Source organism: Mustelus asterias, chromosome 8 (assembly GCF_964213995.1).
Source record: "Mustelus asterias chromosome 8, sMusAst1.hap1.1, whole genome shotgun sequence".
NCBI lineage: Eukaryota > Metazoa > Chordata > Chondrichthyes > Carcharhiniformes > Triakidae > Mustelus > Mustelus asterias.
This window is the reverse complement of record NC_135808.1, coordinates 109847497-109867208: the sequence shown is the minus strand read 5'-3', so window position 1 is coordinate 109867208 and position 19712 is coordinate 109847497. Positions and strand designations below refer to the sequence as shown.

Genomic DNA, 19712 nt, shown 5'->3' with positions numbered 1-19712 from the left:
ACCTATTGTGTGCCCTGATTTTTATCACCTCACATTAGATGTTACCTGGACCTTAAGCTCTGGAATTCCCTCCCAAAACTTCTCCATCTCTCTGTTTCCATCACCTCTTTTAAGCCTCTCCGTAAAACCTACCTCTTTGACAAAGTTTTTGGTCACTTCATGTTATATTTCCTTGTGTGGCTCAGTGCTAAATTTTGTTTGATCAGGTTCCTGTGAGTTGTCTTGCAATTTTGTTACGATATTAAACTTGCTACAAGTTTTGTAAGGGGATACAGCTTCCTCTCAGTAATAAAATGAATCCCTGGAGAAGTAAAATCTCACTTGCTGCAGTGAAGTTGATTTGATTTATTATTGTCACATGATTAGTATACAGTGAAAAGTATTGTTTCTTGCATGCAATACAGACAAAGCATACTCTTCATAGAGAAGGAAATGAGAGAGTGCAGAATGTAGTATTACAGTCATAGCTAGGATGTAGAGAAAGATCAACTTAATGCCAAGTAGGTCCATTCAGAAGTTTGATGGCAACAGGGAAGAAGCTGGTCTTGGATTGGTTGGTACGTGACCTCAGACTTCTGTATGGATTGGGCTACATTCACAACCTTTTTAGTTTCTTGCAATCAGGACCCAATTTTTGAGCATTATTAGAGGACAGTTTGATGAATTAGAGAAAGCAGCCTAGCTGCTCACTGAGTGATGATTGAATGTGACCGGTTGATCAATGTTATGATTTACAATTCAGCTTAAAAACCATATCTCACTTTGACTAAACTGCAAGTCTTTCTTAATGTATTTCCAGGATGCTTGGAGATTGCCTGGTCAATACATAGTGGTGTTGAAAGGAAACGCTCACAAATCCCAGACCGAGCGCACCATGCACAGACTCCGCACTAAAGCAGCCAAGCATGGCTATATGACAGAACTTGTTCTTGTTTTCCATGAGGTCTTCAGGGGCTTTGTCATCAAAATGAGCAGCGATCTGTTAGACATGGTAAGAGCCAGTCTTGTGTTAAATGTGAGACGGAGTGAGGTTGTTAAATATGAGAGAGAGAGCAATGTGTTCAATGTAAATATATAAGTGAGAAAGCAATGGGACCAAGCTTTACCTACCAATGTGCGTCAGTTGTTAATGTTTGGTCTTGAAAGAGGGCAGTCCACTTAAAACTGCTTCGAGTACCTGGGCTAGTCCATCTGGTGGGTGAAAACAGAAAAGCTTTTTCAAAGCCTGACTCACTGGCCTTCATTGATTGTGAAGCAATCTGGGACTGTCCTGAGGTTGTGAAAGGCACTATATAAATGTCTTTTTTTTAGGTGTCAGCCATGGCTTAGTTGATGGAACTCTCACCTTTGAGTCGGGATGATGTGGAGATGCTGGTGTTAGACTGGGATGGGCACAGTAAGAAGTCTCAACACCAGGTTAAAGTCCAACAGCGCTGCTCCTTCATCAGCGCTCCGAACGCTCGTGATTCCAAATAAACCTGTTGGAATTTAACCTGGTGTTGTGAGACTTCTTACTTTGAGTTGGGAGATTATTATTCCAAGTCCTGCTCCAGGGAACATGAAAGTCAAGGCTGATACTCCAGTGCAATACTGAGGGAATGCTGCTCTGTCAGAGTAAATCAAGGCCCCATTTGCCCTGTTGGGCAAATGTACAAAAATCTATCCTGAAGAAGAGCAGGGGGATTATCCCTGGTGTCCTGACCAATAATTCTCTCTCAATCAATGACATCTGGCCATTATCATATCATTGTTTGTAGGAGTTTGTTTTGCACAGATTGCTTACTGCATTTCCAACATTACAATAGTGACTACATTTCAAAAGTGCTCTGGGATATCTGATGTCCATGAAAGGCGCTATATAGATGCAAGTCTTTTATTTTTATGTAAATAGCCTCTGTGTAGCAAACATGTCTATAAGCGTACTTTGTGAAATTTTTGCATAGGCTCTGAGATTACCTCATGTTGAATATATCGAAGAGGACTCATCCTTGTTTGCTCAGACTATTCCCTGGAACCTAAATCGGATTGCTCCGTCAGGTCAGAGAGTGGAACAATATAACCCTCCAAGTAAGTTCCTTTTGCATCTTGGCATTCAAAACAGTTTCAATAATTAGATTTAAAATTATTTGCATGTTTTATTGTTTACTGTTTGATTTGGACTCATTAAGGTGTTAATGGAATACAATTTTCACTTTTGAGTTTAGTATCAACATCAAATGCAGGGTTAAGATCCCTCTGCTCTTCCTAACAATGTAAATTTACTGTAATTTCAGAACAGCCTATACTGCAACATGCTTTATCATTTCTCCCACCTATCTGGCTTGTGTGTGTGATACTGTGGTGGCAATTTGTAGAAACCTAAACTAATTTCACTTATGATGGAAAAAAAACATTTTTTTTGCACTCTTCACCCACTAAATTGTAATTGATTGGAACATGAACAATATATCGACTGTTATTCTTCTAATGTTTTGTTAGATAATGGTGATCTGGTGGAAGTTTATTTGCTTGACACTAGTGTGCAGAGAAACCATCGAGAGATTGAAGGGAAAGTCTTAGTTACAGAGTTTGAGAATGTCCCAGAGGAAGATGGCACTCGATTCTACCGTCAGGTAATTCAACTGTCACTGACTCAGAAATAGCTTAGAAATTTCCATTTGCAGACGTATTAATTTATCTAGAAACAGCGTCATATGCACTCAATGTTAACTCTAGTTCTCTCTCTCCTCAGATACTACCAGACCCGCTGAGTTTTTCTAGCGTTTTCTGTTTTTATTTCAGATTTCCAACATCCATAGTATTTTGCTTTTATATTAATTTATTGATGTTGGTTGGATCAGGATTTTGGAGTGAAGAATTAGGGAAATTACTTTTGGATCATATTGCTTTGACATTTGATTCCCTTTAAGGTTTGGTCCAGAAGTCACTCATGTTGTAAGATTGACAATAGAGGAAATAAATAGTGAGGTGCTTAAGAAGATGTCTATGAATCAATAATATAGCAGTGTTTACAGAGCAAGCTCTCAAAAATGCATCACCTTTAAGATTCTAACTTTTAAATAATTCATTCTTGGGTTATGGGCCTTGCCACCAAGGCCACCATTTATTGTGCATTTCTAGTTGCCTGTGAGAAGATGGGAGTGAGCTGCCTTCTCGAGTGGCTGCAGTCCATGTGGTCAGAATGGCAACCGGTGACAAGTGGTGTCCCGCAGGGTTCAGTGTTGGGGCCACAGCTGTTCTCTTTATATATTAACGATCTAGATGACGGGACTGGGAGCATTCTGGCCAAGTTTGCCGATGATACAAAGATAGGTGGAGGGGCAGGTAGTATTGAGGAGGTGGGGAGGCTGCAGAAAGATTTAGACAGTTTAGGAGAGTGGTCCAAGAAGTGGCTGATGAAATTCAACGTGGGCAAGTGCGAGGTCGTACACTTTGGAAAAAAGAATAGAGGCATGGACTATTTTCTAAACGGTGACAAAATTCATAATGCTAAAGTGCAAAGGGACTTGGGAGTCCTAGTCCAGGATTCTCTAAAGGTAAACTTGCAGGTTGAGTCCGTAATTAGGAAAGCAAATGTAATGTTGTCATTTATCTCAAGAGGCTTGGAATACAAAAGCAGGGATGTACTTCTGAGGCTTTATAAAGCACTGGTTAGGCCCCATTTGGAGTACTGTGAGCAATTTTGGGCCCCACACCTCAGGAAGGACATACTGGCACTGGAGCGGGTCCAGCGGAGATTCACACGGATGATCCCAGGAATGGTAGGCCTGACATACGATGAACGTCTGAGGATCGTGGGATTATATTCATTGGAGTTTAGGAGGTTGAGGGGAGATCTGATAGAAACTTACAAGATAATGAACGGCTTAGATAGGATGGACGTAGGGAAGTTGTTTCCATTAACAGGGGAGACTAGGACGCGGGGGCACAGCCTTAGAATAAAAGGGAGTCACTTTAGAACAGAGATGAGGAGAAATTTCTTCAGCCAGAGAGTGGTGGGTCTGTGGAATTCATTGCCACAGAGGGCTGTGGAGGCCGAGACGTTGAGCGTCTTCAAGACAGAAATTGATAAATTCTTGATTTCTCGAGGAATTAAGGGCTATGGGGAGAGAGCGGGTAAATGGAGTTGAAATCAACCATGATTGAATGGTGGAGTGGACTCGATGGGCCGAATGGCCTTACTTCCGCTCCTATGTCTTATGGTCTTATGGTCTTAAAAGTACTCAACAGCACCGCTGCATAAGGAGCTCCAGAACTTTGACCGAATGACAATGGAAAATAGTTGCTATATATATGCAAGTCATGAGCATAAGGAATATTGTATGTATACTAAGTTTGCATAGTGGACAGTGAAGAAGGTTATCTCCGATTCCAATGGGACCTTGATCAATTGGGCCAGTGGACTCCTGAATGGCAGATGGAGTTTAATTTAGATAAATGCGACGTGATGCATTTTGGTAGATTGAACCAGGGCAGGACTTACTCAGTTAATGGTAGGGCATTGGGAAGAGTTACAGAACAAAGAGATCTAGGGGTACAGGTTCATAGCTCCTTGAAAGTGGAGTCACAAGTGGACAGAGTGGTGATGAAGGCATTCGGCATGCTTGGTTTCATTGGTCAGAACATTGAATACAGGAGTTAGGACATCTTGTTGAAGTTGTATAAGACATTGCTAAGGCCACACTTGGAATACTGTGTACAGTTCTGATCACCCTATTATAGAAAGGATATTATTAAACTAGAAAGAATGCAGAAGAGATTTACTAGGATGCTACCGGGACTTGATGGTTTGAGTTATAAGAAGAGGCTGGATAGACTGGGACTTTTTCTCTGGCGCGTAGAAGGCTGAGGGGTGATCTTAGAGGTCTATAAAATAATGAGGGGCATAAATCAGCTAGACAGTCAATATCTTTTCCCAAAGGTAGGGGAGTCTAAAACTAGAGGGCATTGGTGTAAGGTGAGAGGGGAGAGATATAAAAGTGTCCAGAGGAGCAATATTTTCACACCGAGGATGGTGAGTGTCTGGAACAAGCTGCCAGAGGTAGTAGTAGAGACGGGTACAATTTTGTCTTTTAAAAAGCGTTTAGACAGTTACATGGGTAAGATGGGTATCGAGGGATATGGGTCAAATACGGGCAATTGGGATTAGCCTAGGGGTTTTAGAAAAAAAGGGCAGCATGGACAAGTTGAGCCAAAGGGCCTGCTTCCATGCTGTAAACCTCTGACTCTATGACTGCATGATTATACAGCCCATCTAGCGTGCTCCATCATTCTATATGCTCATCGGTGAACTTTGTCTTCAACTCCACTTTCCCACCCACTCCTCATATCCCTTGATTCCCTGAGAATCGGTCTCTCCAATCAGCAATGGAGCAGTCACAACCTCCAGGGTAGAGAATTCTAAAGATTCACAACCTTTTGAGTGAAGAAATATTTCCTCTGAGGCTGTGCCCGTGTTCTAGATTCTCCAGCCAGGGGAAGCAAGCTCTGTGTCTACACTGTCAATCCACTTCACAACCTGATACGCTTCAGTGAGATCACCTTGTATTCTTCTAAACTCTGGAGACTATGGACCCAATTGATGAGTGGCTTGGAAGTGCTCAATTATGTTATTGCCATTGAATGCCTCTTTTATATATCTCATTGATAGATTAGCTTCTAGAATTATTTGGATATCTGGCTATTAGAGTCCAGAGAAAAGCCAGTCTGTGATATGGGAGAGGTATGACAACCTTCAATATCCTGGAGGCCTGTGACTAGTGGAGTGCTGCAGGGATCAGTGTTGGGTCCATTGTTGTTTGTCATCTATATCAATGATCTGGATGATAATGTGGTAAATTGGATCAGCAAATTTGCTGATGATACAAAGATTGGAGGTGTAGTGGATAGTGAGGAAGGTTTTCAAAGCTTGCAGAGGGATTTGGACCAACCAGAAAAATGGGCTGAAAAATGGCAAATGGAATTTAACGCAGACAAGTGCGAGATATTGCACTTTGGAAGGACGAACCAAAGTAGAATGTACAGGGTAAATGGTAGGACTCTGAAGAGTGTAGTTGAACAGAGGGATCTGGGAATACAGGTACAGAATTCCCTAAAAGTGACGTCACAGGTGGATAGGGTCGTAAAGAGTGCCTTTGGTACATTGGCCTTTATAAATCGGAGTATCGAGCATAAAAGTTGGAGTGTTATGGTAAGGTTATATAAGGCATTGGTCAGGCCGAATTACAGTTTTGGTCACCTAGTTACAGGAAGGATGTAAATAAGGTTGAAAGAGTGCAGAGAAGGTTCACAAGGATGTTGCCAGGACTTGAGAAGCTGAGTTAGAGAGAGATTGAATACGTTGGGACTTTATTCCCTGGAGCGTAGAGGATTGAGGGGAGATTTGATAGAGGTGTATAAGATTTTGATGGGTATAGATAGAGTGAATGCAAGCAGGCTTTTTCCGCTGAGGCTAGGGGAGGAAAAAAAACCAGAGGGCATGGGCTAAGGGTGAAAGGAGAAAAGTTTAAAGGGAATATTAGGGGGGGCTTCTTCACGCAGAGAGTGGTGGGAGTGTGGAATGAGCTGCCGGATAAAGTGGTAAATTTGGAAAAGTGGTAAAAAAGTGGTAAAGTGGTCTATTTAAATAACATTGAAGAAAAACTTGGACGGGTTCATGGATGAGAGGGGTGTGGAGGGATATGGTCCAAGTGCAGGTCAGTGGGACTAGGCAAAAAATGGTTCGGCACAGACAAGAAGGGCCAAAAGGCCTGTTTCTGAGCTGTAATTTTCAATGGTTCTATCCTGTTTCAGACACACTGCCAGAACCATCACTATTGACGTGTGTGTGTGGGTATAGACTTCTTTCTAGAGACAAAATTAATTTTTTGCATGATATGTTTGGTACTATTTCCTGCTGCAGAAAGATAGAAGTAAAAAACCAAGAAAATGTTCAATTACTGAAGTCTGGAAGTTAATTGTAATAAATAATTGCGAGAGTGGAGCTGTAAGAAAGTGTGCTACGCAGTGCTTACTGATGGTCTTTTCTAACATGCAAATTGTTTTGCTCTTCGTCCCTTCTAGGCTAATAAGTGTGACAGTCATGGAACGCACATTGCAGGAATAGTGAATGGGCGTGACTCTGGGGTAGCAAAAGGAGCAAATGTTCGCAGTGTGAAAATTCTCAACTGTCAGGGTAGGGGCACTGTAAGTGGAGCATTGGCTGGTGAGTGACATCTTTAATCTTAAACCAGATTGAATTGCTAGCTTTGAGGAGGTGGGTAGTGGTGGTGGGCACTTTGCCACAAGCAGGGACAAAAACAGGGTGAGCTACACAGGTCCTTTGCACATTTTTTAAAAATTGTCCAGCTATTGCACAGTTCTAGGGATAGTTTGCATGCTCACCAACTTAGTAGGGATGTGGTGCACAAAATAGGGGAGCTTAAGAGAAAGATGGAAAACTATATCAAGCAGAAAACACACAGGGTATCGATAATTGGAGTCTAAATGAGAATAATCTTAAAAGAACACTGAGGGATCAGAACATTGAAATATGAGGAGACAAGTGAAAACTGAATTTTTAAATATCTCGAGCAATTAAAATTGTGGCCTGAGGCTTGGTACAAATAATCAATATGATTTTTCTTGTTGACCAAGGAAGCCTTGGCTAGGTGTATTTTTTTGTAACCTAATTTAATGTGGACCAAACTGCCAGAATGACCGAGTGGCAGCATGTTGTCATGTATGTTTATAATTTGGGATGAATTTTGCGGAATTATTTTCACTATGGTGCAGGTATTTTTTGGATTAGTTCTATTTATTTTTTAAAAGGTGGACTTTGATTGCATTACATGTGAGCATACTTTAGAATGCAAAGGTTTCGGTGATTTTAAAAAAAACACAATCATCAGGATTTTCAGTCCTGCCAACAGCAGCACCCCCCCCCCCAAACAGGTTCCCTCCAGAGGGTGTGAACATTCAGAAACCCCACTAACAGCGGCGGGACTGGAAGATCCCACCATCAGCCAAATGTGGGCTACCTGTATCGCCACAATACATGGGTGGGGTTGAAAATCCCACCCAATAAATATTTATGACCAGCCCTAAATGGGGCTCCCCAAAAGTTATTGATCCTTGCAAGACCCCTTGATTTGTCACCATCCGACTGGGATATCCCCAAATTGTAACAAACCCGGATAACCGGCTGTGTATCTTTATTCCAGATGTGGAGATGCCGGCGTTGGACTGGGGTGAACACAGTAAGAAGTCTCTCAACACCAGGTTGAAATCCAACAGGTTTTTGTTGGACTTCAACCTGGTGTTGTGAGACTTCTTACTGTATCTTTATTCAACCCACCCTCTGCGGTCACAAAAAACATTTAATCTAACAAAGGTTCCCTTTCCCTCAGATACCTTTTCCAGATCCAATAGCTATGTTTGAAAAGGAGGCAGTTTAGTCTTTCTTGAGTTAAGATAGAGTAAGATTATTAAAAAAGGAGAAATGCATATACATCTACATTCATGTGGATTATCAATAAAAATCAAGTCCAATAGTAAGTAAATATATATATTAATATACAGAAAAATGCTTGTCGAAAGTTGTGGTCGATACGATTCTTTTCAGTATTGTTGGTTTGTGCTGGCGAGTACTTGATTCTTCAGTTCAAGTGAGCTGTAGCTTGGTAGAGATTTCAGTTCTTTTTCCAGCCATGATCCTTCCGCTGGCTTATCGATTTTCAGAGTTTTCGACGGTCCTGCAAAACTAGCTATTTTACAGGGGCCCTGCCTCGGTTACTGTATCCTTTTCAGTATGACATTCTTTCAGCTGCTGTTTCTCAGCACATATAGACAGATAGCCCAGCAGGCTGATAGGAAGCAGGTTTTTAATCCTCGGATGTGTATTTCAAGGGGACTGGAATGTACTAGCCCTTCTAAGCCATTATACCCAGGGTACTTATGTTTCTTTGTCTTTACCAAAGATGGTAATCAGTCTTTGGATGATTTTACACGTATCTTGTCTGGAAACACACAGGTGTCCCACTGTCCCTCCAGAGAACCCCCTGCAGCCATTCCTATCAGTGACTCGTTGCACGTTCACAGTCATCATTCTCATCCAAGTCCATTTTGAAAAATATACAACTCGGGTCCTTTTTCCATGTACAATTCCAAGGTTTTGCTTCATCATCGTAACACATTGCATACGTGTGTTAAGGGATGCATACTTCTCTGACACATTTATGTTTAAGTAAATTATATGATCAAAACTCATAAATAACTTGCCTGAAGCCTAAAACTGAACATGTAGTTACTCATTTTTCTGAATATCGTCATTTTTATTTTGCATTTTCACATCTGCCGCCTCTACAATGATCGCCTTTTGTTATGGATCGCCCTGCATCTTTAAAAATAACTTATTTCATCTAAAATGTTTAAACACGTGTGTGTATCTGGTTTGGGATTTATTTCTAGTATGTAGCAACAAATATGTCAGACTGAAAGGGGAAGTGCTACATTTATGTTTGTTAAATATTAGTATGGATTCTTCCTTTTTAAGAGGGAGTGTCCCAAAGACAAAAGAATAAAGATTGATACAAACGGGTGAAATGATAGAGCAGAAAGAGAAGAATGGGAGACCCTCACAGACACTGTTTCCGTTCCTCTGTTATTCAGGTTTGGAGTTCATCAGGAAAACTCTAATTCTTCAGCCCTACCAACCTTTGATTGTGCTGCTGCCCTTTGTAGGGGGCTTCAGTCACATCTTGAACACAGCATGCAGACTACTGACACAAACAGGTGTGGCATTAATTGCAGCCGCTGGTAACTACAAGGATGATGCCTGCTTCTATTCACCTGCTTCAGAACCAGAGGTACATTCGTCATTCCAATTCACAACCTACACTGAGGTACTAGTGGGGATTCCAAGAAACATTTGTGATGAGGTTCAGAAGAGGGGATGACTCAAAAACAATGCATATTAAGTCAGTTCAGACTGATTTGGATTTGGCTCTTCCGTCATTGTAGGTAAGGGGTGTATGTGTCACATCAGGGCAACCTAGAATGGGAGGAAACAACAGAACAAAATATGGGGTAAAAGATAACATGTAAACATCTGATAACCAGTTTGTTTTCCCTTCACATTCCACACTAAACTTTTAGGTTATCACTGTTGGTGCCACTGATAATAACGACCAGCCAAGCATCACTGGAAACATGGGAACTAATTTTGGTCGTTGCGTTGACCTTTTTGCTCCTGGTGATGACATCATTAGTGCTTCCAGCGACTGCCTCACCTGTTTCACCTCCAGGAGTGGAACGTCACAGGCAGCAGCTCATGTGGCAGGTACAGAGTAAGAATGAGATTTAGCAACAATGGCAAAATGGAACTAAAAACCTGGTCCAAAGAATTTGGCATAGCATTTTGGGGCGTGGCATTGGATCATAGTTTTCAGCTTCCAAGCAAATTGCCAATTTCAGTTGTATTGATATAGAAATAGGCCATTTAACCCCTTATTCCACCCACCATTCATTGGAATATGACAGATCTATGACTTAACCTCTCATTCCCACCTTTGCCCATATCCCTTAAAACTTTTGTTTGACAAAAACTGAGGGGGCGGCACAGTGGCTCACACTGCTGCCTCACAGCTCAAGGGGCCTGGGTTACTGTCTGTGCAGAGTCTGCACGTTCTCCGTGTCTGCGTGGGTTTCCTCCAGGTGCTCCAGTTTCCTCCCACAGTCCGAAAGATGTGCTGGTTAGGTTCATTGGCCATGCTAAATTCTCCCTCAATGTACCCAAACAGGTGCTGGAGTGTGGCAACTAGAGGATTTTCATTGTAACTTCATTGCAGTGTTAATGTAAGCCTTCTTGTGACACTAAAACTTAAACAGGTTTAAATCTCAGATTTAAAATTTAACCATTGATCTAGCATCAATTGCTGTTTGCAGAATAAAGTTCCAAATTTCCACCACCCTGTGTGTGTCAGTGTTTTCTAACTTCACATTGGAAATGTCTGACTCAAACCTTTGGGCTATGTTTCTTGATCCTAGATTCCTCAACCTGTGGAAATAGTTTCTTTCTTCCCTCTGTCTTTTAAATTCCAGGGAATACAACCCTAGCTTATGTAACCTCTCCTTTAACCCTTGGAGTCTTATTCCAGTAAATCTACACCGCACTCTCTCCAAGATTAATTTAACCTTAAGGTGTGGTCTGCAGATCTGAATATAATATTCTAGTATGGTTTAAAATGGCTTTGTATGGCATCTAACTTCTTGTAATCTGGATCTCTAGATATAAAGACCAGCAATCCATTAGCTTTTTGATGATTTTTTTTTTGTGCCTGTCCATGACTTTTGGTGATCAGTGTATCTGGATACCCAAGCTTACTTGGACTAGCTTTTCACCATTGAGAAAGTATCCTGTACCATCATTTTTAGGTTCAAAGAGGCAGACCTCACATTTTTCCTCAATGAATTCAAATTGCCACAGTTTTTCCCATTCATTTAATCTGTAATTTTATTCTCTCACTTGCGCAGCTTAGTGATGCCAACCTAGTTCTCTATCCTACTTTCTAAGCTATCAATAAATACATTAAAGCTCCAACACAGATCCCTGTGGGTTATCACTGGTCATATCCTGCACATTATCCTTGCTCTCTATTTCCCACCACTCAGCCATTAATCAGGTCGCGGGCTTCTACTTTAGCTATTATCAGAAATTTATATTCAATGATTTCTGGAAATTCATGTAAATAACATCCATTGACAGTCCTGTCCGCTACTTTAGTCACCTGTTCAAAAATCTTGGTTAGTCTCTCCAGACCTAACCTATCCTGTGCAAGTTGGTGCTGATCGGTTGAAATGCTAAGATGTTTAGTCACTTCATCATTAATTATCGACTCACATAATTTCCAAACAAATGTTAGACTAATTGGTCTATAATTTCCTTTCACATTTCTTAATGGAGTGACATGCAATTTTCCACATTAAAGGAATGATTCCTGTATTGAGAACTTTGGAAGATCATAGTTTGGGCATTTGCAATGTACTCAGCTATTTCTTATAAACCCGGAAGTGAAAACCATCTGATTCTGGGGATTTATCATTTTCCAGCACCATTACGTCCTACTTTACTGTTAGTCTTGTACATCAGCTCTTATTGGCCAAGGTATTTGCCTGGACAACCCACTAGGGAGCTATTGCCCCTGTTTTTGTGTATTCAGACACAAAGGTGAAATGTCAAACATAGTCCTATTGGCTATTGCTTCTAGCATGTCTAAGTGAGCCACATTGCGAGCCTGACTGATCTAATTCCTAGCATACTCGGAATTGTTCAGCAAGTGCTGCCCAATTGCAGAATCAGAGTTTTGCAAGTATGGATTGGTTAAGTACAGTCGGTACTTTTCCTATTGCAAACAGCCAAAATGCTGTTTGATGCACTCTCTAGTCATTGGGACGTATGGTCTACATACCTGGCATTACACTGGCACATACCAATCAGCACTTCTTGCAATATAAATTGTTGTTCCCTTTGAAATTTGGCATTCTTCTTTCTGTCCTGATGAGTTTATGAAGAGCTTTGACTGCATGTCTCTCTTTACAGCAAAATGATAGATGTTTACTAAATCATTTTCAAACTCAATATAAAGTCTGAAACTAGGATCTTAAATCTAAACAAGGCAAACTATGTAGGTGTCAGCAACATATTAGCTAAGGTAGAGTAGGAAACCACACTAAGATAAAGCAAGAGACAAGCGAAGACTAGCATTTAAGTAATACATAATTTGTTGAAAATATGCATTATTTTAAGGCACAAAATTGAAAAGCCATCCAACAGTGGTTAACAAGTGGACTTAGAGAGAATATTAGATCAAACGAAGAGACTTACGTTGTCAAAAACTGAGATGGTGGCATAGTGGTAATATCACTAGACCAGTAATCTAGAGTCGCAAACTCTTGCTCTAGGGACATCATATACATCCTACCACGACAGCTGGTGGAATTTAAATTCACTTAATTAACAAATTAAATTAATTTTTAAAAATCAGAATTCAAAGTTAGTCTCGGTAATGGTGACCATTAAACTATCGTAGATTGTCGTAAAAACCTATCTTGTTCACTGAGGTTCTTTAGAAAAGGAAACTTCCTGTTCTTACCCGGCCTGACCTGCAAGTGATTTCAGACCGACAGCAGTGTGGCTGACTCTCAATTGTCCTCCGAAATGGCCCAGCAACAAATCCTGGCCCTGTCAGTGATGCCCGCATTCCATCAAAACAAAGTTGTGAGCCTGGGAATTGGAGGTAAATTAGAATTCTGCAAAGGAGGACCAAGAGATTGATAAGATAAAAGAGAATGAGAGTAGACCAGCAAGAGTCACAAAAGCAGATTATAGAAATTTCTATAGGTATGTAAATGGGAAAGGATTAGTGAAAGTAAAGGTGGGCCCATTAATGGTAGAAACTTTAATGGAAATAAGGAAATGGCAAAGAGATTAAACAAATATTTTTTCATACGTCTTCAGGGTAGAAGACACAGGAACATTTCAGAAATAATGGGCATTAAGGATCTAGAAGAGAGAGGTGGAACCCAAATCATTTTTTTTAAAGTACAAGAGAAATTAAGAGGATTAAGTGTTAACAAAATTCTTGGAGCTGACAACCTACATCTTTGGATTTTAAAAGGGCTACCTGCAGAGATAATGGATGGATTTCTTTTAATCTTCCAGAATTCCTTAAATTCTAAGAACAATTCCCAGGGATTAGAAGGTAGTAAATAGAACACCAGTATTTAAGAATGGAGGGAGGAGAGAAAATGGTGAATGTGTCGCCTAATTAAAATATCAGTAGCAGGTAAATTGCTAAAATCTCTTGCTAGGGACATGGTAACAAAACACTTACAATCATAATATTAACAACCAGAGTCAACACAAATTTATGAAAGAGAAATAGTATTTGACAAATCTTGGGGTTTTTTTTGAGAATGTAACTGAATATTTTTGAATCACGAATATCTGAGAAATGTTTGCATTCAGAGGGACCTGGGAGTCTTCATGCATGAATTACAGAAAGTTAACATGCAGGTACAGCAAGCAGTTAGGAAAGCAAATGGCATGTTAAGGCTTTATTACAAAGGCATTGGAGCATAAGAGCCGAGAAATCTTACTACAATCATAGGAATTGGCGAGGCCATACCTGGATTAGTGTGTGTAGTTTTGTTTTCCGACTGCATGGTAGGTTGTTGCATAAGGTTAAATCTCACGGAATCCAGGGTGAGGTAGCTAAATGGATACAAAATTGGCTTGATGACAAAAGCCAGAGGGTGGTTGTAGAGGGTTGTTTTTTAAACTGGAGGCCTGAGACCAGCGGTGTGCCTCAGGGATCAGTGCTGGGTCCGCTGTTATTTGTCATTTATATGAATGATTTGGATGAGAATATAGGAGACATCGTTAGTAAGTTTGCAGATGTCACCAAGATTGGTGGCATAGTGAACAGTGAAGAGAGTTATCTTGGATTGCAACGGGATCTTGATCGATTGGTCCAGTGGGCTGACGAATGGCAGATGGAGATAAATTTAGATAAATGAGAGGTGATGCATTTTGGTAGATTGAACCAGGGCAGGACTTGCTCAGTTAATGGTAGGGCATTGGGGAGAGTTACAGAACAAAGGGATTTAGGGCTACATGTTCATAGCTCCCTGAAAGTAGAGTCACAGGTGGACAGTGGTGAAGAGGGCATTCAGCATGCTTGGTTTCATCGGTCAGAACATTGAATACAGGAGTTGGGACGTCTTGTTGAAGTTGTACAAGGCATTGGTAAGGCCACACTTGGAATACTGTGTAGAGTTCTGGTCACCCTATTATAGAAAGGATATTAAACTAGAAAGAGTGCAGAAAAGTTTTACTAGGATACTACCGGGACTTGATAGTTTGAGTTATGAGAGGCTGGATAGACTGGGACTTTTTTCTCTGGGGCATAGAAGGCTGAGGGGTGATCTTACAGAGGTCTACAAAATAATGAGGGGCACAGATCAGTTAGATAGTCAATATCTTTTCCCAAAGGTGGGGGAGTCTAAAACTAGAGGGCATAGGTTTAAGGTGAGAGGGGAGAGATACAAAGGTGTCCAGAGGGGCAATTTTTTCAGAGGGTGTTGAGTGTCTGGAACAAGCTGCCAGAGGTAGTAGTAGAGGCGGGTACAATTTTGTCTTTTATAAAGCATTTAGACAGTAAGATGGGTATAGAGGGATATGGGCCAAATGCGGGCAATTGGTACTAGCTTTGGGGTTTAAAAGGGCAGCATGGACAAGTTGAGCTGAAGGGCCTGTTTCCATGCTGTAAACCTCTCTGACTCTATTTAAGATAGGACATATTTTCCCTAGAGGGAATGCAACAAAGATTCATTGGAGTGGTTCCTGGGGTGAAGGATTGTTACAGGAGAGATTAGAGTAGACTGGGTTATATTCGCTGGAGTTTAGAAGAATGAGAGGTGATCTAATTGAACATAAAATTCTTAAGGCTTGATTGGGTAGATGCTGAGAATATAATCCCCTGACTGGAATATTTGAAGAATACTGGGGCATAGTCGAAGAGTAAGAGATTGACCATTTATAACAGATGAGGAAAAAAATATTCAGTGAATATTTGGAATTCTCTACTCCAGAAAGGAAAGAATTCTTGGTCTTTGAGCATAACCCAAACAGATATTGATAGATTGTGGGTACTCAGGAAATTAGGGGATTGTGGGAGAGTGCGAGAAGGTGGGATTAAGATAGATAATCAGCCATGATTTTGATGAAAGACAGAGCAGCTCAAAAGGGCCAAATGGCCTACTCATGCTTCTATTTCTTATATTGGTTCAGGGACACTTGCAAAAAAAAAACCATCTTGTGGATACTCAAAAAAATTTCACCACTTCTTTGACATGAGCACCACTGTTTATCCAAATCCACAAGGAAGTTAAACACCCCTTTCAAATCAGCCTGCCTTTACTACATGGTAACACAAATGAGATCGCTGCAATTTTTTTTTTTATTCCTAAGCCAATTGATAAATGGGCATTTTAATATCTCGTCATTGTATATAAGATTGTTTTTTGACTTACTTTATCCTTGACAGGCATTGCAGCAATGCTAATGAATGCGGATCCCAATATAACTGTATCTGAATTACGTCAGAAACTAATTCATTACTCCACAAAGAATGCGATTAATGACATGTGGTTTCCCGAGGAACAACGACTCATCACACCCAACAGAATTGCACAATTGGCGTCTCCTGTACTAACAGGTAAGTCGGTGGCTGGCATCGAATCAGTCTGTAATTCCCAAATTTAATCATAGAATCCCTACAGTGCAGAAGGGCACCATTCAGCCCATCGAGTCTGCACCGACTCTGACAGAGCATCTTACCCAGGCCCACCACCCCGCCTCATCCCCGTAACCCCACATATTTACCCCTCTAATCCCCCTAACCTACACATCTTGGGACACTAAGGGACAATTTAGTATGGCCAATCCACTTAACCTGCACATCTTTGGATTGTGGGAGGAAACCAGAGCACCCAGAGGAAACCCACGTGGACAATGTGAAAATTCCACACAGGACAGTCACCCAAGGCTGGAATTGAACCAGGGTCCCTGGTGCTGTGAGGCAACAGTGCTAACCACTGTGCCACCCCATCTATTTTAATAGATTGAAATGGTAGTATTTTTGTTTCAAAATGTATAGAATCCAAGATAGCATTATAATATTTTTTAAATCCTAAAAGCATTTGTTAGCAATCTATTGCTGCAGGATATTCTAGCATTTAGATGTGTTTCTGCTCAAAGTGTACACAATGTGGATATAACACAGTGATGGGAAACCTAATGTGACAACCCTGTACATGGGCAACGGTCAACAAAATTGTCTCGTGCGCCCCACTTGGATGGACTGCAGGTTACCCATCACTGATGTAACACACACACGGTGCATAAAAGCAGGAACAGACAACACAAACCAATCTTTCAATGTATATGTATTTCACCCAGCTACCATTTGGTTGCAGATTCAAATCAATGATTATCAGCCAGTTTGTTTATTAATTCAGCTGGATGTGTTGAGATGAAGAAGAAAATACCTCTGCTAATAATATATGAAAAGTCCTGCCCTGCTATATTTTGTAACAATCACACAATGTGTGGTAACCGAATGGATATGGAGTTGGCCTAACAAGCCAGAGATTGAGCTCAAATTCTATTGAATTGGGTGATTGAAAGGGGTGGCACAGTGGTTAGCATTGCTGCCTCTCAGTGCCAGGAACCAGGGTTCGATTCCCAGCTTGGGAGACTGTGTGGAGTTTGCACGTTCTCCGTGTTTGCATGGATTTCCTCAGGTTTCCTCCCACAGTCCAAAAATGTGCAGGTTAGGTTGATTGGCCATGCTAAATTGCTCCTTGATGTCAGGGGATTAGTAGGGTAAATATGTGGGGTTATGGGGATAGGGATTGTTGTCAGTGCAGGTTCCATGGGCAGAATGGCCTCCTTCTGCACTGTAGGTATTTTATTCTAAGGATTAGCACCAGATAAAATGACGGTGGGGTCTTAGCCACTTTAATCAGCTAGTTAGGATTTTTTGAATTTAACTCCGGGGCAGAGAAAATTTGTGGAGGCGAATTTTGCGTTTGGAAATCAAGGGAACTGATCCCTCCATATTTGCATAGATCTGATTTGATTTTATGGTTGCAGGTACTGGGATACAGTGAAAAGCATTTTTTTCTTGCATACAGGCAAAACATACCACTCATGAAGTACATCGGGTAAAAGGGAAAGGAGAGGGTGCAGAATGTAGCTATAGGTAGGGTGAAGAGAAAGATCAGCTTAATATGATAGTCATATTATCATATGATGATATATTCAAATTCTGACAGCAGCAGGGAAGCTGTTCTTGAGTTGGTTGGTATGTGATCTCAGACTTTATCCTTTTCCTGGAAGAAGGTGGGAGAGAAAGAAATCTGGTGGCGGTGTCTAATAAGGAAGTCGGGTGGGCACAAATCAGCAAGCTGCCTGCCATTTAAAAATAAAACTAACCAACAAACTAGTAAACTTGTTAACACTAATGGTCCATTACTTTATATTGCCCATTGGAAAGTTTGGCAGTCCTTTATGCAGCTATGACAAGGCAACACAAGATGGCTGCCACTGGGAGCATGGTTCAATGTACCAACAGATTCCATTCAGGGAAAGTGGCAGTGTCTGTATGACCTTTAATAACAGTTTTAAAATCTTTTTTGCCACCTTCAAAATGACTAATCAAGACCGATTCGGAGAGCACGGGGACTTTACAATTCTAGCCATCACCATGGCATTATCCCTCTGCCACATGACATCCCGGCCTGCAGTGCTGTTTCTCAGAACCCTCATACCAAGATCTCATTCTTAATAAAATGCGAATGTAGCTGCCACAACAATTCAACACTATATTAATATATCAGCTCGGGTCACCAGAGCTTACTATGGAGTAACATTTTAAAACATGGTATGTATCATTGCTTCATAGAAACATTTCTCAGCCGCACCCAAGGCATAGGGAAAGGGGAAAATATACTAAGATGGTTAAACTTCAATCATTGTGAATCATTTTTACACAGAGAACCAGCTGCTGTGCCGGACAGTATGGTCTAAGAGGTCTGGGCTCGCACACTCAGCTAAAGCCACAGCACACTGCAATGAGAATGAGGAAATGTTCAGCTGTTCAAGTTTTTCCAAGAATGGGAAAAGAAGGGGTGAACATATAGAGGTAAGAGATGAAGCGTGTTTATAATGGTTTCAATAGATTAGGACTACAATTAAACTGGAACAATAAAGGGCAGGAGCCATATTTGTAAAAGGCTCATTAGGATATAGAGGACAGTAGAGATGAGGTTCAGGGATAATACTTACATTAATATAATCAGAACAACAACAGATCTGTTCAAAAATGTACAACAGGAAAGAAAATCAAAATGCATCATTGAAAGGATTGAGCAAGAGAAATTAGACAAGGAATTGTCAATTACCTGCATATATAATTGGTACGTTGTAAAAATAAGAGGCAACAGCTTCCTTTCCTGAAAACAATCTGGGAACACATTACTCTTAGCATGCATTATCATTTTAATTGTAGATTCAGAGATGGGTGTGATTTATGGTGTTTTGGATTTTCCAGCAAGGAAAATGTTAGCGAGTTTACGATTGGACAGACAGCACAATGTATGTCATAGATTCCACACAATTTTCCAGTCCATCTTCCTGATGAAGCGGGCTTCAACATGGCATCCACATGCTGCCTGAGAGATGCCCAGTTTATCCATCAGGAAACCAAGAGATGAGGATAGAAATTCTGCACTTAAGATTAGGCGCACTGACACGTCTCTTTATGGCTCATGCTTAATATTGTATTGAAGCTAAAGTATTGAGTCTACTTTGACTGTTGGACTTATTTGGAGAGAAATGGACACAATTCTACAAATAGATTAAGAGTGGAGTAACAATGAATAGAGGGGTAATGTCTTATTGTGCAGTCTTGGGTAGGCATAGTTTGGAGTTGAAAGATGATTGCTGTGGGAGTATGTTTATTGTTTGTGCTGTTCTCATGGCAAACGCATGGCACAAAACTGGTTTTCCTTTTGTTACAGCAGAGATTAAAAAATATTTTTTGCAACACCAAAAATGAGGGCGAGGTTGTTTGGGAATGCTAAATTTCCCCTTAGTGTAAGGGGGACTA

At 40.8% G+C, this 19712-nt stretch overlaps 1 protein-coding gene across 2 annotated transcripts in view; it reads left to right on the top strand.

Moving 5' to 3' along the window:
- The window catches only part of pcsk9 (proprotein convertase subtilisin/kexin type 9), a 49737-nt gene that overhangs the window by 19283 nt on the left and 10742 nt on the right, over positions 1–19712 (top strand). For both annotated transcript variants that reach the window (XM_078218713.1, XM_078218712.1), the window contains 8 exons: positions 800–991; positions 1944–2067; positions 2479–2612; positions 7063–7204; positions 9649–9845; positions 10135–10318; positions 16086–16256; positions 18598–18746. In XM_078218713.1, coding sequence (XP_078074839.1) covers positions 800–991; positions 1944–2067; positions 2479–2612; positions 7063–7204; positions 9649–9845; positions 10135–10318; positions 16086–16256; positions 18598–18746 — 1293 coding nt within the window. The remainder of the gene's footprint in view (positions 1–799; positions 992–1943; positions 2068–2478; positions 2613–7062; positions 7205–9648; positions 9846–10134; positions 10319–16085; positions 16257–18597; positions 18747–19712) is intronic.